The sequence below is a fragment of the Poeciliopsis prolifica genome, unplaced genomic scaffold, assembly GCF_027474105.1.
Source record: "Poeciliopsis prolifica strain line A6 unplaced genomic scaffold, Auburn_PproV2 SCAFFOLD017, whole genome shotgun sequence".
Lineage (NCBI taxonomy): Eukaryota > Metazoa > Chordata > Actinopteri > Cyprinodontiformes > Poeciliidae > Poeciliopsis > Poeciliopsis prolifica.
Window position 1 is genome coordinate 3,943,128 of NW_026562392.1, and position 23,727 is coordinate 3,966,854.

At 41.8% G+C, this 23,727-nt stretch overlaps 2 protein-coding genes across 14 annotated transcripts in view; both read right to left on the reverse strand.

The window, feature by feature from the left end:
- Positions 1–1,140, reverse strand: part of snap91a (synaptosome associated protein 91a) — a 38,296-nt gene extending 37,156 nt beyond the window's left edge. For all 10 annotated transcript variants that reach the window (XM_055041869.1, XM_055041873.1, XM_055041867.1 and 7 more), the window contains exon 1: positions 225–1,140. In XM_055041869.1, coding sequence (XP_054897844.1) covers positions 225–354 — 130 coding nt within the window. In that variant the 5' untranslated portion in view covers positions 355–1,140. The remainder of the gene's footprint in view (positions 1–224) is intronic.
- A 1,421-nt stretch (positions 1,141–2,561) lies between these two features.
- The window catches only part of dop1a (DOP1 leucine zipper like protein A), a 30,631-nt gene continuing 9,465 nt past the window's right edge, over positions 2,562–23,727 (reverse strand). For 2 of the 4 annotated variants that reach the window (XM_055041885.1, XM_055041884.1), the window contains exons 8-38: positions 22,577–22,686; positions 21,102–21,216; positions 20,859–20,979; positions 20,648–20,767; positions 20,304–20,421; positions 18,111–18,140; positions 16,695–16,934; positions 15,105–15,630; positions 14,726–15,009; positions 14,486–14,638; positions 14,282–14,382; positions 13,919–14,184; positions 11,703–13,815; positions 11,416–11,527; positions 10,755–10,937; positions 10,481–10,606; positions 10,174–10,308; positions 9,707–9,762; positions 9,521–9,625; positions 9,308–9,374; positions 8,543–8,687; positions 8,356–8,435; positions 7,792–7,901; positions 6,815–6,964; positions 6,552–6,613; positions 5,984–6,136; positions 5,089–5,225; positions 4,945–5,000; positions 4,681–4,845; positions 3,259–3,388; positions 2,562–3,163 (exon numbers count right to left, since the gene is read on the reverse strand). In XM_055041885.1, the coding sequence (XP_054897860.1) occupies positions 2,855–3,163; positions 3,259–3,388; positions 4,681–4,845; positions 4,945–5,000; positions 5,089–5,225; positions 5,984–6,136; positions 6,552–6,613; positions 6,815–6,964; positions 7,792–7,901; positions 8,356–8,435; positions 8,543–8,687; positions 9,308–9,374; positions 9,521–9,625; positions 9,707–9,762; positions 10,174–10,308; positions 10,481–10,606; positions 10,755–10,937; positions 11,416–11,527; positions 11,703–13,815; positions 13,919–14,184; positions 14,282–14,382; positions 14,486–14,638; positions 14,726–15,009; positions 15,105–15,630; positions 16,695–16,934; positions 18,111–18,140; positions 20,304–20,421; positions 20,648–20,767; positions 20,859–20,979; positions 21,102–21,216; positions 22,577–22,686 (6,578 nt within the window). In that variant the 3' untranslated portion in view covers positions 2,562–2,854. The remainder of the gene's footprint in view (positions 3,164–3,258; positions 3,389–4,680; positions 4,846–4,944; positions 5,001–5,088; positions 5,226–5,983; positions 6,137–6,551; positions 6,614–6,814; positions 6,965–7,791; positions 7,902–8,355; positions 8,436–8,542; positions 8,688–9,307; positions 9,375–9,520; positions 9,626–9,706; positions 9,763–10,173; positions 10,309–10,480; positions 10,607–10,754; positions 10,938–11,415; positions 11,528–11,702; positions 13,816–13,918; positions 14,185–14,281; positions 14,383–14,485; positions 14,639–14,725; positions 15,010–15,104; positions 15,631–16,694; positions 16,935–18,110; positions 18,141–20,303; positions 20,422–20,647; positions 20,768–20,858; positions 20,980–21,101; positions 21,217–22,576; positions 22,687–23,727) is intronic. The other 2 variants (XM_055041886.1, XM_055041887.1) reach the window with 2 other exon arrangements.

A 23,727-nucleotide genomic window follows, 5' to 3' on the forward strand; every position in this document is an offset into this window, starting at 1 on the left:
TGGATGGAGGGGTTTCATAGATAGATAGATAGATAGATAGATAGATAGATAGATAGATAGATAGATAGATAGATAGATAGATAGATAGATAGATAGATAGATAGATAGATAGATAGATAGATAGATAGATAGATAGATAGATAGATAGATAGATAGATAGATAGATAGATAGATAGATAGATAGATAGATAGATAGATAGATAGATAGATAGATAGATACTTACATTCCAGGTGTTTTTTCTTTGGGGCTGTCTGCTCATGTGTAGTGGCCTTACACACGGCCCTGGAGACCTCAGAGCCCGTCAGGGTGTACTGAGCCGCGGCGATGCGATCTGTCAGCGTCTGCCCCGACATCTTCTAAATATCCGCTGAGTCCAATCTCTACGATCAGCGTCCAATATGGTCCTACCCCCCCACCCCCCACCCCACTGGTCCCCACTCACACGCACGCACACTCACGCTCTCACACACGCAGCAAAAAGAGCGGGGAGCCCCAATAATCCCCCGCTGCCCTCGAAAACGGCCGCACAGGTTCCGGCGCTAGAGAGGAGCCGCTGGGACACTCTCTGATTGCGTAACAACTGGAAGTCCGTCCTGTTGGGTGTTCACGCGTTTCCTTCCCCGAAGGCCGGGCTCCAACATTAGGCGACAAAAAAAAGAAAAAAAAAAAAAAAAAAAAGAAATATCCAATCCAAACCCACGAGGGAGGCGGGAGGGGGTGTTATTATAATGATTACTATTTTATTTCAGGTCGGTGTTTCTGTGAATGCAGCCTACCGGAGGATGCTGCTCGTTGCCTCCCCCTCCTCCCTGTCTTCCTTCCTCCTTCTGGATAATCCTCACCAGCAGCAGCAGCAGCCGCGGTCCTACCGTCCCAGTGTATCAGCGGTTCATACGGGGAAGCATCATCACCATCATCACCATCATCACCTCCATCATTCCGCCCACCATCCGACGCGGCTCCGTCGCGGCCTGTGGTACCGAAGTGATGCGCCACAGCCCGCGATTATTTTCGGTGAATTAACATGCTTTTATAAAATAGGCTACATATATATATATATTTTTTTCTATTTTTTTCCCCCATAAATCCTCCGCTCCCCACCCGATACACTCCAAGTCGAGTGACGCTGCGTTGCCAGCCGCGCTGCCTCCTCTGTTATCGCGAGACCTGGAGAAGGCGTGAAGACACGAGATGGGGGGGATCAGATGGGAGGAGGGGGTGGGAGGGTCGTCCAAACGACCGAGCGTGATGCTCTCTGTGAAGGTCATGTGGAGCTCCGAGCCGCATGCAGCAAGACTTGATGCGCCGTTGGTCCTCCGTTTGTGCAAAACAAACCATGAATGACGAGCAGAGCAGGAGGTGAAGAGGAGAGGCGGGTTCAGTCTCTGTCCATGGTGCTGATTTCTCCCGTTAGATCGTGACCGACGCCATAGATCTGATTTCTACATTTTATTATTTCATAATCACAAACTTCAGGGAAGACTGGATTTTTATAAAATGGCAAAGGCCTTGTGTTGTGGAAGGACCCTGGTGTTCATGTTCCTTTTTGGCCAGCAGACTCCCCTGACCTTTAACCCCATAGGAAGTCTATGGGTTGTTGTCAAGTGGAAGATGAGAGTGCCCATATCCAAATGAGGCAGATGACCTGAAGGCAGCTGGCAAAGCGATCTGGGCTTCCATGACGCCTATGCAGTTGCTGATAGCCTCCATGCCTTGGCGCATTAATGCAGTAACTCCTGCAAGAGGAGGCCCGACCTCGTATTGAGTGCAAATACTTTTCAGTCGCCTCACATTTTTACTCAAAACACTCATTTTTTTCATTGGTCTGTAATAATTAAAACGGCAAAAAGATAAAAGCTTCAAGTGTTTTGCTGAATGTGTATAAAATGAAATGAATGGGAAGAAATTTTGTACTTCTACGCAATATATTTAACTTTTTTTTTAGACGCTGTTACTGTGTTGGGCCTGCTGTATAGAAGACGTAAACTGTTGAATGTATATAAAATTTTGTGTAATGTGACAAAAGGTGGAAAACTTCAAGGGGAACGAGTAACACACCCTGAATGACCAACACACTCATTAAGGGTAAACTACGCAGCCCCTTGCAGAATAAACATCGACTGATGAAAACACTTTTTTAATGTCAAAGCACCACGTGGTTCTTTCAGACTCGCAAAATATGAGCACAATTGTCTCTCAGAACAAGAAAATGCTCTTTTTATTTTTAATTCGTTTGATATTTTAAAGTGTGTAATGGCGGCACTTGACCAAATGTAATGTTTCGATATATTGACTGTTTTACGACTCTGTATTTTTGTTTTTACAATGTAAAGCACCTTGAACTGCCTTGTTCTGTACAAATAAACCTGACTGAGAAAATATGTAATGTCGACAGTTCAGACGCCGAGTTTAAATTCACATGCTGAAGATCAACTGTCCCCCAAACGTCACACTTTTATTGTTTCTTTTCTTAGCAAATCCATATTCTCGTATATGAATTCCTTCAAAACTTTTTTCTGGATGAGCTTTTAAAAGGTTTGAAGAGAGCGAGTCGTTTGACTGTCATTAGAAACCTTTTTTTTTTTAATTAAGTCACCTTACATGGAATGACAGAGCATTTCAAGCGTCTTCTGAACGACTCATGAAATGTTAAAATTTGTCAAAAGCTGCTCCGTATATACACAAAATTAAAATTAAATACAGTAGCTCAAGAATCAAATAGAAAAACTGTACAGACTCGCCACTTGCCCATATCCCCATGTTGTTATCGTTCGTGAATGTACAAGTTAAAGTTTCTTCACTAGTGTTCAGTAATGTGTTAATGCCCAGTTCCGCCCTCGCTGGGAGGGTCTCTCATGTCTTGATAAGACCTTCTAGAAAGTCTTTCTCCACCATCTCCTCTATGTTCTGTCGGGCTCGGCTCCAGAACACCTTCTGGCTCTCCAGCTTGTGGCCCTCCTTGCTGCCGGGGAAGGAGGAATCCACAGGATTGTGGGTATAGACGGGCCCCAATCGGCAGCTCGCCTTGCTGTTGAAGACCTGGCTGAGCAGGTTGAAGAAGGGCAGCAGCTGCTCCATGCTGCGGATGACGTAGAGGGTCAGCATCAGGTGGCCCGGCTCCCACGGCAGGGTTTTAGTGGAACAGTCCTCCTCTGGGTTTTTCTATGGTACGCAGAAAAACAATTTACATTTATAACTGCATTCCTTTTCAAGTTTTTAATTTTTAATTATTTTTTTTTTAATCAAGGAGGAGAGACCTTGGCTCGTTTTCTCAGCAGCTTCACCAGACGGACCACGTAGGGCTTGAACTCCCTCTGATGCGTCCCCTGGCGTCTCACCTCCAACCCTGAATCGTCCGAAGCCTCTGGGATGAAGGCCCAGCGGTACCTGCAATGAAGTGGTGCACAGCTTCTTAGGATTCTAACTGTAACCACTGTTTCTGTAGGTTTCATGGACTTAAAAGACCATTTAAATGGAATTTCGGACCCATAGTGCCACAGAAAATATATAAACTTCAACCATCCAACTTGTATTTCTCTTTCATAGGCACACAAAAAAAAGCTATCTAGCTAGTTAGCAGGGAGTTAGTTTGGAGTGAATTTCTGGTAGCCTCAAAAACCCAGCGAGAGAAAAAAAATACAAATGGAATGCTTTAAAATTAAATAGTTTTGCCAAGACTTGCGAATAATGTATCTAAAGGCCAACCTCCTTGTTTTAAATGAATTTAAGGTATTCAATTTAGATGCATGAAATCAGTGATGCACATTGTTTAACATATATACAGGTGTATCTCAATAGATATTATCAAAATCTTAATTTATTTCAATAATTTTTGTTAAAATATACTTAGTTGAAAATCTACTTCAAATGTTCCTTTTTTTGACATACCTGATGACTAAACTTCAGGGTGTTTTCACCTTTATAGTCCTGTAGGCTCAGGACTATAAATGGACTGGAGACCAAAAATGCAACATTTGTGACAAAAATGCAACATTTGTGAGCCGGTGCGGTTCACTTTCACACGGCACTGTGTCAAATCGACCTAACCCTTTGGGAAACCTGTTCATCCCCTCGCCTGCGGTGGCGCTGCACCAGGACAACAATACGAAAACATCTGAGGAAGACACTGAGCGCAATTTTGAAGAAATGCAAGCAAAAATGAAGTGGCGTCACATTTAATCGCTAAAATCACTGCATTTTTGGTAACAGTTTGTAAACAAAACCTTTCTTCAGAGGTCGTGTCCATCGGTGGTTCTTGATGCAGCTGTTGATGCAGTCAAGTTCTCCAGAGTTCCGCTGATGACCCCATTATTTGACTCAGGTGTGTTGAAGTAGAAACATCTAAAAGCTGCAGGAGACCGGCTCTCCAGGCCTGGAGTTGCCTACCCCTGCTCTAAGGGATTGGCTCGTTTGACACAGAGCAGTGTGAAAGCAAACCGCAGCAGATGAGAATTTAAAAAATGTTGCGCGTTTGGTCCCAGTCCAACCGAATCTACCAGATTGTCAGTAAAACTATAAAAGAAATACTTGAATTTCTTCTTTGAGTGATGAATGTTTCATTTTGAATTGATCATAACATTAATTGATACTCTAGTGGATAAAGGTGTTTTGGCCCAATTCTTTAGCCCGTTCCTATCACATGCAAAGTCCACAGCAATGCGGGTTTTATCTGCACTGACATCTGGAACTGAGGGAGACTCTCAGGAGGCAACGCCAAGGCAAGATCCAGGAACTTGCAAGCAGAGAGGTAGAGGTTGAGCCAGCGCTGGCTGTTGTAGGACGTGGAGAAGCCGTTCCCTCCAGAATAGGTGGTCTCCAACCCGGCAACCGACGGTCCTGACGTCCTAGGAACGAAGCGAGTTGGTTTGTGGCTACTAAGTATCTGCCACATTTTTAATCGTTTCATTGTTTAAACAGTTCTGCTCTCAACTGTGCAAGTATACCTTGATATGTCCTCATCAGCGGTTAGCTCCTGCTCCATCAGCAGAAACACTTGGACCTGTGAAGACGCACGCATGCCAATGTTTGATTTGTGTAACAGAAGCAAAGGGTGAAGTAGTACAGCAGGGAGCGGTTCGTGAGCTCACCAGCTCAGTAATCATAGTGGGCCAGAGTGACGTGAGGTGTTGAGGCGACATGCGCAGCAGCAGCACTCTGAAGAACAGGAACACCTGAGCATGGAGGATGGGTACCTGAGGCAGACGCAGGCTCTCCACCAGACGCTCTAAAACACACACAGTCAACACGTGTCCGCTTGATCAACTTGGTATGAGAAAGAATCTAATCCCAGAAGAGAATTGGATCCATCAGTAGTGTTGTACAATAATGTGAACGTCAAAAAGACAATGTCGCAATTGCTGGGTTTCCGTTAAATAAGAAATTCAACTATAATCACATGTGAATAAGGTTGTTCATGTCATAAGTCAATGAAAATCAACACATTTGACAAATTTAAACTCTTCCAAGCCCCTTTTACTGGGGATCAGCTACATATTTAAGCATCGTTTTTGGGAAATTGTAGTCACCGATTTTACAGAATCAAAAGTTTGTCTGAACTTTGTGATGCTGTGAGAGCCACGGGGTGGCTCTCACAGAGAGCCACACACAAGCCACAGAGAGCCACACACAAATCCTCTCAGCCACAGTGTGGCTCTCACAGCATCACAAAGACAAACACCCCAAAAACAAACTGTCTCTCCTACTACTTTCTGTTGTCTTTGTTGTTTTTGCCAGTAGTAACATCTGACTGTTCATCATGTGACTGATATGAAAGAAGTATGTTCATTAAAGTTTTGCGGAACAAATTAATTTGGCTGAAAAACCGCCTCCTCTTAGCTCAAAATCCTCTCATCATAAGAACGTGAGCTTTTTCAAAATTGCCTCTAAGCAAATTTATTTTCGCAATTCCATTTTGCACAATAATATGGCCAATAGAAACCCAGCCTTGCGCTCAGTACTAGTAAAAGGTTTGCTTGTGTTCACCTTGGATGTCCGGCAGGTACTTCTGGTACTGGTCCACCTCGCTGCTGTAGATGGTGAAGGCCAGGCGTTTGAGCAGCATGGCCCTCTGCTCCAGCTCAGCGTCTCTGTTGGTGAACAAACTCAGGGAGCTGCTCTGAGCCACCGCCACCCGGGCTGAAAACACAGGCAAACATTTTTAACTACAATTTCCAACTCCAGTCCTCAAGGTGCCGCTGTCCTGCAGTTTTTAGATGTGCCACAGGTGAAAAACACTGGAATGAACTGGCTTCATTACCTCCTCCTTGTGTTGATAAGTTCTCCAGTGCTGTGCTAATGACCTAATTATTCCATTCAGACGCACATTTAAAAGTTGCAGGACTGGAGTTTGACACCCCTGCTCTATATTAACAGTGTTTTAGTTTTCAGCTCAGAGGATTTCAGACTTTGTTTGAATGAAACTGAAAAAAAAAAAAAAAAACTAAAAAGGTTTTCTCCCTTGCATGTTCAATTATTCGACTTGATTCACAGCCGACTCTCTGTGACCAGATATGGCAGAAACAAATTTATAAATACTAAATGTGACACTTACTCATCAGGTCTCTAAATGTGGTCTTGTCATGAGTCATCAGGTGGTCGATGATGGCTCTCCAGCTAAAAAAATAATAATAATAATAAAAATAAAATCAGGAAAATTTAGGAGATTTAAGGTTGTAATTTTAGAAAAAGTCTTAAAGTTATAGCAGGTTTTTACTCTGTGTAAACACCTCCTTTTCCCTTCTAATTAAATTTGTGTTTTAGAAATGTCATTTCATTGTGAGTGTTAGCCCATGTATAAATAGGTTCTGTGCTCACTGGCTGACACACGAAGCATCCATCTGGAAGAAGGTGTGGTCCATGAAGAGGTCGAAGGCCTCCTTTTTCCAGGCACGGCGGGTGTACTGGTAGCCGCTCAGGCTGCTCAGCAGCTGGATGCAGGCTCGGTAGCTGGGGGCGTTGTGAGCACTGTCGGAGGAAACATTAAAAAAAAAAACAAAAAAACACAGTTTTTCAGGTTGTATGTACAAAAACAGTCTTCAGTGTGGAAGTTGTTACAAAAGGAACAAAGGGAGAAAAAAAAGTGATATTTTTTGCAATGCGTTCAGTTTAAAAATGATGTCAGAGAAAGAACAGAAGCTGTAAGAAGCTTTACATAAAAAGGAAAATTATTACATTTTTACAGTTGCAGGTCATTTTGCAAGTTTCCAATTTTGGTTACTTTGTCTGCCACAAGATATAATTTTTATGTCATCTTAATTTCCTTTAACTGGGGAACAAACTGACTTGGAGTGACTTCAGCCTGTCTGCTATTGTCAGGCATGAAGGTAATTAAGGGAAATCTCAGGCCAGGTAAAGGAAAAACTGCTGCAAACGGTCACTAATGAAAACTGAACTAATCATACTAAACTGTAATATATAACACTATATATTACGAATGTCAACTCTGTTTTTGTTTTCTCTGCTTTAAATGAGTAAAATCAGTTACATTCATATCACAGAAGCTCCTTATAAAGAAGCATTGAAAAAACTGCAATATACAGATATTAAAGTCAACTAATAATTTATGGTCAAAGTTTTACAAAAACAGAAATGAATCTATTTTTTAAATTATTGATCCATTGAGCTTTCACATTTGGTACTTTCTTGCAATATATTATTGTCAAATGATATATTGCAACCCAATGATTACTCATCTTGCATTGTCACAAAATTTATGTCCAGTTTGTAGTTTTATGTACAACTTTTTAAGGTGTAAAACTGAAAGAAATAAAGACAGGAAACCTGATCCACACCTGTGGTTGCGGAGGTAGGGAACTACGTAGTGCATGATGTTAACCAGCAGGGGGATGACTTTCTCCTTCTCGTCACTGTAGAACACCATGTCCAACAGATGAGCCAGCACCTAACAGAGACGTCAATATATCAAACCAGAAGTGAATGATGTTACAGAGCCGAAGTGGCTGAGAAGCGACATAAGAGGCACAGAGCAAGAATCTCAACCGCAGCGGAGCAGCGTGTCTTTGATGCAGAGCCTTGCTTAAACTCATAAATGTGCAGCTCTTATATCAGTGAAGCACAGGCAACGTGTTCATAATTAAACCCACACTGAGCTAAAAACAGCCAGGATGCAAAAGAGAGGTCGTCAATGAGTCAAACTGTCCACATCCTCTGGAGCCAGAACCGAGCCGAAGCATTGATTTATTGGTTCACAGGTGACGTCTGGAGGAGTGGAGTGAAAACCTAATTTAAGGCACTCATATGTTGTGTGTTAGCGTACTGCTAATGTGGATAATAACAGGTTTCCGAAAACCACCGACTCGCCGGGGATCAGTCGGGTCACGGACGCTCGTGTTTACCTCGGCCAGCAGCGTGAGGGCGTGAACACTGTACACAGATGGAGTGAAGCTGGAGGCCTCCATCACTGTGAGCATTAAGTCTACAAAACACATACGGCAAACGTTAGCAGCGGCTAACAAAGCTGATGACACATACAGCCGTGCTGAAGCAACCCAAAGCACTCTGAAAGTTTTGGCAGCGGAGCACCTTCTACGTCTGACTCCAGGTTGGTTCCGTCCACAACGATCTGAGGAGATGCCTTCACCTCCAGGTTCCTCCTTAGCCACGTGGTTTGTTCCAAAGAGGAGCCGGCGATGGTGCCGATGGCCTCCACCACCTTGTGAGTCACATCCTGAACACGCAACAAATTTTCTTAAGAAAACCTTCTCACCACGATCCCCGGTTTGATAATCACGACAACCGTATACGGCAACACGGGATTAAAGTCTTGTTGAGATATTTTCTGGTACTGGAGCAGATAAATCTGGTCAGTAATTCATGGGATTACAATATACTTGTTTCTTTACGTTTTTTATGACAAAGTCTTTCCAACCTAAAAGTAAGTATTTCAACAAATTGCCAAATTAGGATAAACACAGAACTAGAACTGCTCTGCAGCGTCTAGATACACACTTGTTTTAGAGAGCTTTGTGAAATTATTAACTTGTCATACCACTATATACAACTGTAACGTACCAACATATATTAAACTGGGATTTTATGGTGCAGAATAATCAAGCTCTTAAAATAAATGCTATTGTAGTTTATAGATTGTCTTTGTATAGGGGTGAATACAAATGCTTGCCACACTTTTCAGATTCTTATTAGTAAAAATATTCTTTCTTCTTCAGGACTATTGAGGACAGTTAAAGTAAATTTTTAGCAACCCAATATTTAAATCCTCCAGTTTACAGCAGTTTACCACAGCTTCTGCCTCTACTTTCACTCATAACAGAGGAAAACTACAATTACCTGCAGCTCCCGCTGGTCTTTCTTACTCTCCAGGTTGGGATTCTTCAAGATAAACTCATTCAGAACTCTAGTGAAAAGAAAACAAACAAAACAGATGGCTGAACAATCTCTGGATTTCTGCAGATTATTATTTGTATTATTTTTTTCTTAAAAACGTGGACCTGAGAGGATATTCTGACACTATAAAGCAAGAGATTAGGTGGAGAAACCAACCCCAGTATGAGAAACTGCCCAGGAGCAGGCAGACCCAACTGGACTGAGTCCTTCAGCAGCGCCAGCAGAGACGGCCAGCTATCAACCAAACTGGAAACAGGAATCCTGGGACACAAGGAGGACAAAAAACAGAAATCATTAACCAAATATCATTCAATACCAACAGCTCTGATGTGATGTACTAACCTCTGTACATACGCATAGAAGAACTGCAGCATGCAGACTTCCAAAGAGATGTGCTTCTAAAAATGGGTGAAAAATGTAATTAGATTACTAAAAAACAGACAATTTATTAGTACATTTACACAGAAAATGGACAAGAGTTAACTGTTCATCTTCTAAATTGTTTTTATTATTTATAAGCCTCCCAATTATCATTAAGTGCTACGGGCCTTAACTTAGCCACTAAACTTTTCTTGTCAGTCCTTTGAAATCTAAGGTGTTCATTGGTGTAATCCATAAACCATAATCCTCAAAATTAGCAGAAACAAAAACAACAAAAAGAAAGAATGAGTCACTTTTTGATACAACTTCCTGACATACATCAACTTTTCAATGAAAATGAATTTGATCATCATTTCAATTTGAGAGAGTTTTATATCAAAGCAGATGAAATTTTTTGCCGGCTTCAACATCAAGTATTGTAAACCAACCTTGTCTTTTGCGATGGCAGGTGGCTGCTTCAGGACCTCCTTCACTGTCTGCATAACAGTCTCGGTGCGCATGGCGCTGACCGACCGAACGAGCTCAACCAGCAGCAGCTGCTCCTCACTCGCTACGGGGATCACCTAAAAGATAAACATTATGAATATGCAATAACACCTCGAAAGGATTTAAAGAGCACCATCCAAAATAAAACCTACTGGAGAACTTGGCTTTCAAGACTGTTTCATATCTCACTTCATAGAAATGTTTCCTCAATCTGCTCAACATTGTTCTACCGTTTTTTTCCCCAGTTACCTTATTTCTGATTGGCGTCTTGACTTGTTTTCTCTCGTTCCAAACATAAGCAATTGCAGCCATGAAATGAGCGCCGTGGTTCATGGAGATCGGACCCAGCAGTTCCAAGATCTGCTGACGGAGATTCTGTGAAAGACATGCAAGGGAACCTAGATGAGATCCGTAGTTAAATATGACACAGATAGAATTATTCCAGTTCTTTTTTTTTTTCGAAATCTGCAAAATTGTTTATTTTATCAGACAGAAATTCATGGATCTACTTTTGCTGACAGACCTTGGTGGAGCCCAGGTTGATGTTAGAGGTGGCGGCAGCTGAAGCGGCAGCTGGCTTGTCAGAGCTGTCGGCTTGGTGGAGCACGCTCCACAGCAGAGTGACGGAAGACATGATGGTGTGGAGAATGGACAGGATGCCTAAACGCGCCTCGGCCAGGTGCTTCTGGTCAACACTCACTTGTAACTGAAGATCACAACCAGGTCCTTGTTATTGAGTTGGTAGCAAATTTTGTGAAAGAAAACTAAAAATATTACCTGTAAAAGTGTTTATACTCTTAACTTTGCCACAATTTTCAGGTTAGAACCTCAAATTGCAATATCCCTTGTTGGCATTTTATGTGATAGACAAAGTAGGGGCTTGAATACAAATTAATGCCACACTTAAAATTAATTAAAATTGAATACAAAAAAATTTTGAAAACCAAGCATTTTTGCCGTTCCACTTCAAAATTGTCGACTACTTCATCTAAATTAATCCCGCAAAAATAAACAAAGATTTATTGAAATAGCTATAGTGTGGAAATGTTGAAAGGTTGTAAATACTTTTTCAAGACCTTGTAATATGTCCTGACGAATCTTAGTGCCAGCAAAATCATAAAAAACAAGAACTTCATTCATTTTCTGAAGCATAATCCTCAGGGCTTGATGTGCAGCGCTCTAACCTGGTGGTACTGTGAAGTGGGGTCCAGCAGACAGTAATGGATTATGGAAGTGACTCCCTCCAGAACAGTCAGAATCAGGTCCGGAGGGATGCAAAGAGCCATCCACTGGGGTCTATAGGATAGTCGGACAACACACAGTTTGACTAAAACCCAATCTGACCTGCAGGTCAAACATACATGGGTGAAACATAAGGCAAAATGATGTTCATTCTGTGGTAAAGACTGCCATCTGCTGGCCAAGTCATGCTATGTCATTTTATTTCAATATGTTTCCTACATGTTCTTACCTGGTGTCAGTTATGCTGGTTTCATAGCGGTACTGCTGGAGGAGATTATCCAGGTTTCTGCATAGTTGCAGAGTCACTGAGGCCACCACCCTCCTTAGGACCCTTCCCATGTAAGGCAGGGTGGCTGTGATGAGACCTATCCATTGGGGGTGCATCTTACAAGCATGGTGCTGGTGCAGGGCCCTGATGACTGCACACAGGAACATGCCCTGCGCTGTAATAGGCTGACCATGGAGGTACTGCAGTGACGTCATAGGCTGCTGAGGGTTAACATGCTCCACCTCCCCACCTATGATCTCAAATCCTGCCACTCCACCACTTCCTGACCCTCCAGCTGCTCCTCCTGCGGCAGGTCCTCCTTCTCCACCTTCGTCTGCTGGCATTAAGACCCTGTGCTCAAGTACAACTAGACTCTGCAGCAGCCGGAGCAGCTGGGACTGAACAGCGCTGCAGCTGTCTATCTGGTCCTCTGACATGTTGATGACGCTGTCCTCCGAGAGACCTTCCTCCACTGTGGCCACGTTGACCCCTGCTGTCCGTTGGTCATGCCATTTCTGGGCACTGAATATGGAGGAAAGCAGGCAATGGAGGATGACTTTCTGAACTTTGCACTTGAAGAGGACGTCACTGATGAAGCTAGCAAAGCCCTTTGCCGAGCCAGCTGTGACTTTGGCTAGCTCGCTGAATAGCAGCGTCAAGACTTCCACACTGGTCAGCTGCATGGCCCGATTTCCTGCCAAGTCCTGAGGACCCAATGTCACATGGGCAGAGTAATAGCTTCTCAGGAAGTAGAGACAGAGGGAGATGATGATCTCCAGGTACATGGCGCTGCGGAAAGAATGGGAGTGAGAGTCCTGGGGAATGGGACAGTAGAAGTCTTTTCCCATAACAGAGACTCTGTGGCGAGCAAGTAGGTTTTGCAGCAAGGAGAGCTGTGGAGTGTAGGTGTTGTTGATGCTGGTGGTGGAGATGGCGCTTACAAAGCCTGAGGGAGCGGCCCTCACCATGGCTGCGATCGCCGACAGGGCATGCAGAGTCCTGGAGGAGTCGTAGAGCTGTAGATAGAGCAGGACGTGCTGGTAGAGAGGATGGATGTTGAAACGAGGCAGAGCGGAGGACAATCTGCGCCCTGTGACGTTCGCCCCGGCACTGGTCCCGCTAGAGCCCCCGCTTGGTGAGCCCATGTCACTCTCGATCTCTGACACCTCCCCTTCACCACAACTGTACCAGTTCTCAAGATCTAGACTGTCTCCAAAGAAAATACAGGGTGGATGCAGTTTCTCAGCTTGGTTATTTTTTTTCTGCTTCTCTTCCTCTTTCCTCTTCGTCTTCTTGTTCTTGGGCTTTTCCCCTGGAGACTTGTCTACCAGCTTCTCCATGATCTTCCCTTTAAGGCTAAGCTGAGTGCTGCTGTGGCTGCGTTTGCGAGCCTGAGGGTCTTCCACCTGCAGGCTGCGGTCTGGGGTGGCTGCATCAGTGCTGTCTGGCAACATGACAATGGAGGGTGATGAACTGTGGCGGGCAATGCCCTCTTTGGGTAGCCCCTCCGCTGGAGTAACAGAGAGGAACTCTAATGTGCCTTCAGCTAACAACTCTGGCAAATTCTGGTGGTTGGAGCATTGAGGAGGACCGGAGTCCAGGCGGATCCCGGTGGAGGTATCTGAAGAAGTGCTTTCTGTATCAGTTTGGGGCCAATTTTCAGGTGGAGATGAGGTTGCATTTGATTCATCATCGACTAAATTCAGAACCCTATCAATGAGGTCCTTCACTACACAAGACACAGCTTCGTCTATGGAGTCATCAGATGTTTCATCAGAAAAACCAAGCGGTCGATCTGAGCCATTTCCGATGCAGCTGACACCCTCTGGGTCTTCAAAGCTACCGTTTTCCAGTGTCGATGCATGAGAGCCACTTGATTCTGAATTCTGTTGCTCCTCCTGCTGGTCCCTGGTCTGATACTCACCAGCTAAGTGCAAGTTTTCACTGCTCAGGCTAAGAATGGACAAGCTGTCACTTAGGGGGTTTACCGTCAGGCAAAATGGCTCCATGTCACCTATTGTCAGACCTCTGAAGTCCTCATGCCCAATCCCTTCCCTTCGAATTTGAAGAAAGTCTAAAGACAGGAAAGGAAAACAGATGTTTCAGAAAAAGCTTGAAACCAACCAGAGAAGTTGAGTCATCAATATATCTGACAAAGGTAAACATCCACAGCTCACTGTCTGAGAAGCCGGAGTCTCTAATGTAGATTGGTTCTGTTGGTTCCTGCTCAGGTGGTTCAGGAAATATCTGGGCCCAGTGGCGTTGGGCTTGCACCTTCTGAATAGAAACCCTGTGAGTTTTAGGATGGAGCAGAAGAAGTAGGAGTGGCTCAAGAACCCGTGCAATGTCGTGTCTCTGAAGGACTTGATTTAACCAAGCCCGACCGACCGCACTGGTACATGGATCCCAATAACTTAAGCTGTCGAGCATGATGAAGAGAGACCTGAGGGTGGAAAGAAATCAGAATCAGAGGGATGATTTGGAGAAAGTTAAATCAAAGAACGATTGGGAACTCTTAATAAATAACTGATCGAACTAACCTGTCAAATGTGCGACTAAACGGAGAAGACTTGGTGATGTTCAAGTCTCGCGTTAAATGCCAAAGAACAGAAAACTTCACGTGGGCCGCCAAACGAATACTCTGAAAAACAAAACAGGGATAATAAAATAATTTCCACTAATTTCATAAAATATAAAACTACATACATTTTCCCCTTCTTAACAGACATGTTCATTTTGCTGACCTTGTCTCTGTGCATGAGTTGCTGGCTTATGACGTCCTCACAGGTACTGGATGAAGGAACCAAGTTGTGTAGCTGATAGAAGAGCTCAACGCTGCGCTGGTGATGCTGAGGAGTTCCTTCACCCAGCTGGTTCCATAATATCACTGCAACGCTCTGAGCCAAAGAGAAGACACAGAAGTCAGAACCCTAAAGGATTAATACGAATCCCACCAACTGTAAAGCAACTTCTTCACTTTCTACCTTGAAGAAGTTTGTTTTATCCGCAATATACTTTAGGATTCCCTGAGTGAGTGGAGGCCTAATGACCACAGCCACTCGACCCTGGCTGGGGCTCATTGGCTGAGCGGGCTCTGTACTGCTACTGGAAGCCAGACTCTCTGCCGTCACCACAGCAACAGACTGAGTCAGGCCTATTAGGTCCATAAGCAAGGAGATGGCAACACCCTGTAGGCTGAAGTCTCCAGCCAGGCAGCAGGCATCCATCAGGGTTTGCAGCCACACTGGCAGCCGAACCTGCTCACTGTCTGTATAGATAAATGAAGCAAGGCATTTATTTATCTCGGATAGTTAAGTACAGAAGATAAAATCTGTTTCATCTTTTCTTGGACCAAAGACGTACCACATTGCTCCTCCTGTGCAGGCGAGGACTTCAAGTTGCCCTCTGCTATGTAGACTGGGAAACTGGAGCATTCTAAGAAGAGCTGACAGGCAGCAGTGAATGCAGCCACACAATCTTTGTGGACCACTCCAGCTCCGGAGCACGGCTCCGTATAATTACTGGACTGGGAACCTGCAGAAACCAAGGGCTCCGAATGCAAGAGCTCACCTCTGTGACCCTCAGCTTTGTCCAGGTGCTCAGGGATAATATAAAAAGTGATCAGACAGGAAAGAAACTGCTGGAAGTGCTCCAGGCAACACTGCATGACTGGTTTGTCCAAAGGCTTGGACTGACACGAGCCTGACGGACGTCTGCCTGCTCTAAGAGGCGGGTGGGGATGAGAGGCTCGCTCTGGATCCTCGGAACCATCTTCTCGGTATTGAACAAAGTCAGTGAAGCCACTTTCTGCAGAGCGACTGCCAGTAGCGATTTCCCCATCGTCGAACACGTCCCCACTGTCGGTCTTCTCTGGGGCAGAGGGAGGAGTCTATCGACAAAAAAGGAAGTGTTATCTCATGAGTAGTGTCAAAACTACTCATGATCAAAAACTACTCATAATCAAAATTATAATTGTAAGACAAAAAATAACCATGCTTTATTTTTTTTAAAGCATGTTTCAATTTGAATGCGGGTCATTAATTTTTTTTGACATACAGGCTTTTGCTGACATTATATTACACAGCAGTTTTGCCCTGTAAAGTTTGCATTATTACCTTCCTATTAAATGCTATTGTAAAGCGAAGACTTCACATTCTTGAACTGTTGATGCAAAAAGGCTTGCTTCTGTTCATATCACAGAACAAAGTCAGTTTAATAAGTTTTTATCATTTTTATCACTGTCACAATAGTACAATACATTGTGATAAAATGTACTACTTTGAACAATAACTTCCACTTTTTTGGCCACTGCTATCTTGGCGCTCCATAACAAAAATAAGCAGCGTTTACAGCGTTGGACTCAGATGAACCAAACATTATCCATAGTCTCTTAAGGGTGGGATCGGGTCGTTCTAGTTTTGACTGCATGTTTCCACTCTAAAGAACACAGAATTAAGTAAAGGTGTCTAAAGCTAGTTTAGTCGTCCAACTCCTCTGGGAGAAAATGAAAGGGCTCAGCTGCTGGATATTCCTCTTCCATCTTTCTGCTCCAAGTCTTTAGGGACGTACCTCAACTCATCCATGTTTCTGTGGGAAGGCAACTTTGAACTGTCAGCTACGGCTCAGTGAGTCGCAAAACACTTACAACAACCAAGGAACCAGAAGGTCAATGATTAACCAAAGCAGAGTTTCTTTTTTTAGATTCAAATGCTTTGCGTCAAGGGAGAGTTTAATGGCCACCCAACCAAGTGTGCAGCATGCAGCGAGAGGCCCTGATCAGGGACCAGGACACACCATCAGAGACTAAACTAATGGGGTTTTAGACTGTAACTTGTATCAGAACTAGGCCAAAGCAGACCAAATGCGATGCCAACGGCAAGACCCAGATTCTTCTTCCCTTTTTAAAGAGTATCAAAAAGAAAGAACTGATTGGACTTTAATTTAAAAGTCTACCTGTTTAATATCCACGTCTCTGCTTTTGTGCTGCGCCGCCAGGCCCGGTGGCTGCGGACTCGCGGGCAGAGCTAGCGGCGACACCAACGGAGGCTGCACTTTGCTAAGGATTTTGGAGCAGAGCCGAAGGCAGTGGGTGAGCTCCCCGAGGTCCAGCGCCTGGAGATGACAGGTCAGAGCTGCCACCATGCGCAACAGCAGCTGAGGGAGATGCTCCGTCTGGATTTCTATGTACGTCTCCTGGAAATACGGACAAATAATTAGAGCAAGTCGTTTGTTCGACTGGGTGGGGTGCATCGGTTACCAACTGTTTCTAAAAAAATTTAAAAAAATAATTCAAACGTATATAAATAATTTGAATTCAAGAAAAAGTTTAAAGCATTTTTTTCTCTTTTTTTTTTGCATGTTTTTGTTGTAACTGATACTGCCTTGCAAAAGTATTCAACCCCATTGAATCGTTCAAAATGTTACTGCCACAATCATCAATGTATAATTTTGACTTTGTGTGACCACTACAAAGTAAAACACAATTGTGAAGTATGTGGAAAAGAGCAAAGAGGATCCAAATTACAAAGAAACTAGTCATACTAATGTATTACAATGGCCTAGCTAACATCCAGACCTAAATCCACTTAAGAATCTGCAGCAAGATTATGTAACAAAGAAGTAGTCAAGCCACTTTGTGATGCTTGTGTAGAAATGTGGTTCTATAAAGAAGCAATAGAAAAAAAAGTACGTTATAATACAATCAAACCTGGTATTCGTTTCCTTTCACCTTACAATTATGGATTATTTTGTGTTGGACTAGCAGATAAAAATTGCAATAAATTACAATGAAGTTGTTTATAATGCGGAAAATGTGAAACTATTCAACAGGCTCTGCAAGGCAAAATAAGTAAAAATATTATTTAAATAAACACCACGAATAAAAATGAATGGACACCTACCTATTTCATATGAATCAATTAAAGTGATTTTTATGAAACAAGCAAAACATAAACAAAAAATGTAAATAAATTTCTAATTAGAAAATAAGCATGAAATCATGTTATGAAATTAAAATATTGTAATTCTTAAAACATGTGAATTCTTAAAAAAAAAAAAACATGATGTGAGCAGTAGCGTAAACTGCATGCATGCATAACACAAAGCACATAGAGAGGGGAAAAAAACAACAAAAAACAAGGGAAGTTTTTGTCACATGTAATGATCATAATCCCTAAAGATCATGTTCTCGTTTCGGCATTACAAAGATGAAAGCAAAGTCAGTCACGAACACTTAAAGCAGAAAGAAGAAGAAGAAAAAGAAAAGGAACAAAGGTCGCCTGAGGGATGTTGGCAGGACATTGCTGAAATGTTACTGTAGCCTCAGTGAAGCAAGGTGAGGTGAAAAAGCAGGAAAGAGCTGTACTTTACCTGGCAGATTACCCTCATGCTTCTAGTAGGCTTCAAGGAGAAAGAGCAGAGAGTTTGAACAGAGAGGAGCAAGCAGAGCATCGGCCACACGTCACCATTTGCAGAGACGCACACACTCATCCTTTCATAACGATTACCACACTACCGAATAGTTCATGCACACGCACGCACGCAAGCACGCACACACACTCATACACACACACACGCACACACACACACTCACAGAGCATTTCAACAGGGTAAAACTAGTGTAGGATTTCCAAACTATTCAATTTGGAAACAGCAGTATAAAAGCGTACAGTCTTACTAATAAGATGCAAACAATATTCTGGCAAGGAGACTTTAAACCCATCCCCCACGCAGGCTTTTTCAGACTGTGTGGAGGCTGCATACATAAAACACATACAGTTATGGTCATAAGTTTACTTCCACTCGTTGTCAATTAAATCATCACTTTGGGCCTTTAAAAATTTATTAGAACTAAACTTTTTAATTTTTCTGTAATGAAATATTGACTCAAATTCAATAATAATTGAGGATATGTTGAATTTATTGTGGATTTTCTCTAACTTGTGCAGAGTCAAAACATTATAAATGCACAGAAATCATTGTCAGTTTATTTTTATACATGTGTCATGGTTTAGGTTGGCCGCTCTAGAAGCCTAATATTACCAGAAACACTCTTTCCTATTCTTTGGAACATGCAAGAAAACTTTGGAACATGCAAGAAAACCAATGTCAGGTTGGCTGTGTGCGGTTTTTATTTCCTATTCATTTTTTTTTGGTTGATTTGTTTTATTTTCGATATTTGAAACGCTGTCCGGTTCCAGTGTGAAGTGTTCTTTACAAAATTTGAATGTATTAATCCTGCAGAGTAATATATGAACCATTATCCATATATTACTTTAAAATGGTCTCAAAACAATTATAATATGATGTATGGGAAATAATCACTAGGAGAAATGCCAGAAAAATTTGTTATCGCAAAAAAAGGAATAACGTCAGCCTCATGCTGATGCACGGCACGAGTTAAACAGAAGAAGAGTGTTCGAATGTACAACCAGAGTCCTGCAGCGGAGCAAGTGGCTTCTCTGAAACTGGCTACGACTTCTTTAAGCTTGTTCAAATAAACTATTAAAAGCCCAAATATAAATTTCAATATGACATTCAAGCCCATGTTGAGAGTACTGAAAACTTCTGGCCAGGACTGTAAGCAGAACACACAAACTCTGATATGTGTCACATCCAAAAACTTAGGGAGGAAACAGAGTTGAGTCCCAAATTCTGACAACATGGATGCCACACTGTACATGTTTGTGGAACATACTAAAACAGCAAACACACTGGATATATAGAGGAGGTGTTTGCAAAGCATGCGCGAGACGGGCAGCTCAAGCAGGAGTCTATAATTACAAAGATTATAGAATAGAAAAGAGGGGGGGAAAATGTAAAGGAGATCAAATTAAACATGAAGGAATGAAGAGAAAGGAAGAATAGCACAAATTATGTCACAGAAAAATAAAAAGGACAATACTTTTGTACCACGTTGATGCCAATATTCTAAAAACTGAATAAATTGTACTGAAAATGCTGGAAGGAAAAGCTGCAGAATGGCAGATAAGTTTCTAATATGCAAGTTTTACTTTCTGGTCGTCTGTTTCCAAAATTGTATTATGAAACATGGGCACTTTGCTGATCAACCAAATCTTAATTTTAGACTCTATTGGCTGTGCTGCTCTGTGCTCAGACTTCCTTCAGTACACTAGGAAAAAAAAAAAGCTGAAATATAAGTAGGAAAATTAAACAAAAAAAAAACGGCAGCCAAGGATGTTTTAGGTGCATTACACCTACTGTAGTTACCCCATACATGAGGCAAACCCTAAAGACTACTTTTTAAAAAACATTTGCTGTTTATTTACAACTACTCTTAAAAGTGCAATGGTTGTGCTGCAGATGAGTTAAATCTTGAAATCTGGCACCTCCAGATCTCACATATTCAAAAAATCCTAACAAAATAAAAGAATAATGTAGCAGGAATTGAAAGAGTAACAGTAAAAATCATCTGACACAGACAAATCTTCATAAGAGGAAAAAAAAATTACAAGATAATAAGTGAGATGGAAAGACAGAATGAAAGAAAGAAAAATGACAGAACAGAGAAAGAGAGAGAGAAAAAAGAAAGAGAAATCTCACCAAGGAAACGATGTCTAGTAGAAAATCTACCAACTGACAGAACTCCACCAGAGAAAGATCAGGAGACTCCAGACTCCAACCGTATCGTGCAACACGTGTGCTGTGGTTCAATGTTCTCCTGAAACACACATAAATCAGAGACAGTTCAATGCTAGCAGATCAGAGGTGATTTTAAGAGAAAATAATGTGGAAAAACGAGGATATAATCCATTCTAGGCCTCTAATGAAACAGGCTTATAGACAAACTGCTTAAAAGGCAATGACAGGAGGTTAAACTTTGCTAATCTGCTGTACAAGGCTTTATCATTTAAGTATTTCAGTCTACAATGCATGTTGACACCAACCTGCAGCACTCCTCAAACCAGCGAGCGATATAGTCCCACATGTAGTACGGCTCAAACGAGTTGAACAGGAGATTGGCTGTTTTGATAAGCTCTGCCGTCTTCTTATTTTCTCGCAGCTTACTAGAAGAGAGAAATGAATAAATTCTGTTATTCAGAATTGGTGTTTGATTTTTGAGTTAAAATAAAACACCAAAACCTTGTTTAAACTCGCCTGCTGAGGTGTGTGTGATCTTTGCTGAACGGACTCTGGTTTTGAAGGTTCAACTCTGTCCGGCACTGTGTGTAAAGAGTCCGAAACACTTCGATCAGAACGTCCTCTAGAATTGCCGGCCCTGGAGCGACAGATCAAAAATAAGCAGCCGGTATAAGTAAAACCATTACATATATGATAAATGTCATTTTTAACCACATAATTAAAAGCCTGATGAGGTTGAGACATTGACTGACAGGTTACCTAGTTCTGGTTTGTCCAGCAGACTGATCAGGATGCGAAACGGCTTGAGGTCGTGCATCAGGATGGTTTCCTCCTCCCCACCTCGAGCTTTGCCCTGCAGAATCCCAACCATTGCCTAAGAAAAGAAAGTAACATATGGAAACCAAATCAGTTCAATGTAGAGAAATGTAGGTTTTTGAAGATTTAATTTTTGGGGCTGCACAGTGGCGCAGTTGGTAGCACTGCTGCCTTGCAGCAACAAGGTCCTGGGTTCGATTCTCGGCCTGGGATCTTTCTGCATGTGTTTACAGCTTCTATTAATTTGGACTTTAAATTCAGATCAACTGTATGACTGCATATAAAGTCCAAGCTAAGATTTGTTTGTTTTTTTCATTAGGAGAATAAAGTCAGAATATAACAAGTAACGGTCGTATGACAAGAGAGTCAAAACATTACCACAATGAGAATAAAGTACAACGTTAAAATGAGAAATGTTGAGCATATTGTGAAGATGAAATTGTATCTTTTGACACATCAGCATCAAATTATTAACAGTATCAAGAAGAACAACAAAAATTGAGCTGGTCACGTCAGATCCTGATAACGAGTCTTTTTTTGTCTGGTGAAATTTTGTCTTTTTTTTCTGCTGATACAATGACTATATCCTCATAATTAAACAAAAATTCTCATTGCCCTAATTTTTTATCGTACAACTCAGAGAAGAGATAAATGAATTGAAGGCTGCTTTTTGAAAATATTATCTCTAATTTTTTTTTTTTTTTTGAGAAAAGAGGAAGAAACAGATCTCAAGCCTGTTATTGTGCAGCATATGTTAACATTTTATTACCAGCTGTAAAATAAAATATTATGGTTTGTGTATATTGACATAAGCCATATCTGAGGCATTGACCTTTTTTATTTATTTTGAAAACCAACTTCATGATTTCTCTCTTATGTGTTTTGATTTTTTTTCCTGCATGTTTTACGCCTCATCTGCCTTCTGAGTCCCAGAGCTGCCTTCATTCTCCCAGGTGAGAGCTTCAATGACCATCTCTGAGCAGATGGCAGAGGTGGGAGGGAAAAAAACAAACACACATGAAATAAAAATAAAAAAAAATTAAAAAAAGCTCCTGTTCAGTTTTTGCGCACCCTGTTCCAGTCCCTTGAGAACTTGAGCGTATCAAACAGCAGGAAAGATGCCGTGATTTGTAGTGCAGTGTGATGTCTTTCACTACAACAAAGAGTCGCACTTAAAGCTCAGGCTGCTGGGAATACAAGCAGCAAACCCATCCACATCTAAGAGTGGACATCTGAGTGGAAGAGAAGTAAAAAGGGAAAGGTCTGGCGCCCAAAAGCAGCGAAAGGTTTGGAACATTCCGAACAGACAGGCACTTGGCCACCCTTAATAGACGCGTATACTCTTTTAAGCTGCGTTCTTTGGGGGTTATGCGGGACACCTTGGTTGACCTGATTGTGCGTTCAGCTTTAAACCTCACCTGGACAAGCATGTCCTTGGAGAAGCTGTTGAAGTAGTGGGAAGCGTGTTCCTCTGGGTTGCTCTGCCGAGTGCTGCGGGGGCCTGACATCCCGCCATTGTTGTCAAAGCCTTTAAAAGTGACAAAGTCAAACATTCAGAACTGAAAGGAATATCAAAATTGTACAAATTCTAGATTTTTGTGATGTAAAATTACGGGAATTTGACAAATTATAAACTTTTTTTTCTGATATACTGTGACAAACTAATTTACCACAGGAAAAATAAAATTGAAAAACTACAATAACATGGCTGGACCTTTAAGCTAATATATCGTGAAAATGTTACTTGATTCACTTTCAGTACTCTTTCGTCTCGACTTTACACCTACAATCAATAGAACTGGATAGAAAATAACTATTAGAAAATAAACAGACATTGGAATAAATTGCAAAGTCAAGTCGTGGGGTGCCTCAACAGGGTGTGTATATTTTAGCCACAAAGTTATTCATCTTCTATATTTTTGTCCCCGAGAACAAGTTTTCTTAAGTCTATATAACGTGAAATATGTATCACATTTTGGAACATTTGTCTCATTATTCAACTACATTACAGAGCCACTGTTTGTCAAGCAGTTTAAACTTTAAAGAGGTGCAACTAAACTAATTTTGAGACTGGGAGTTGTTGCTTGATCGTCAATAAAATATCATTATTCTAAAAAATCTAACAATGTACAGTAGGAATTACAAGCAAGCATTTTAATCATCAGTACCAACAACTTTGAACGGATTTGTTTTAAATAATGGTATGATGATACATTCCCTAAAGATTGGGATTAACCCTTCATTCATACTCACCATTGCGTTGCCCACAGGGAGCAAAAAATGAGAGAAAGTGAATTAAAACAGTGTACAGAGCAATTATACACTATACTCCTTACTGTTCAGAAGTAGGGCTGCACAAATTGTTGCAAATACTGTCATCTAAATATCACTTTGCATAATATTTTATCAAATAAGACTGATAAAAGTCATTGCAGTTTTTACCGTGACTTTCTAATATTGTGCACATAGAAAAGTTTTTTTGGCATAAAATGCTTAAAAAGCATTTCGATAAAACATGTATAGGAAAGCAGTATGAATGCTATAGTAATCACTTGTAACATTCAAAGGA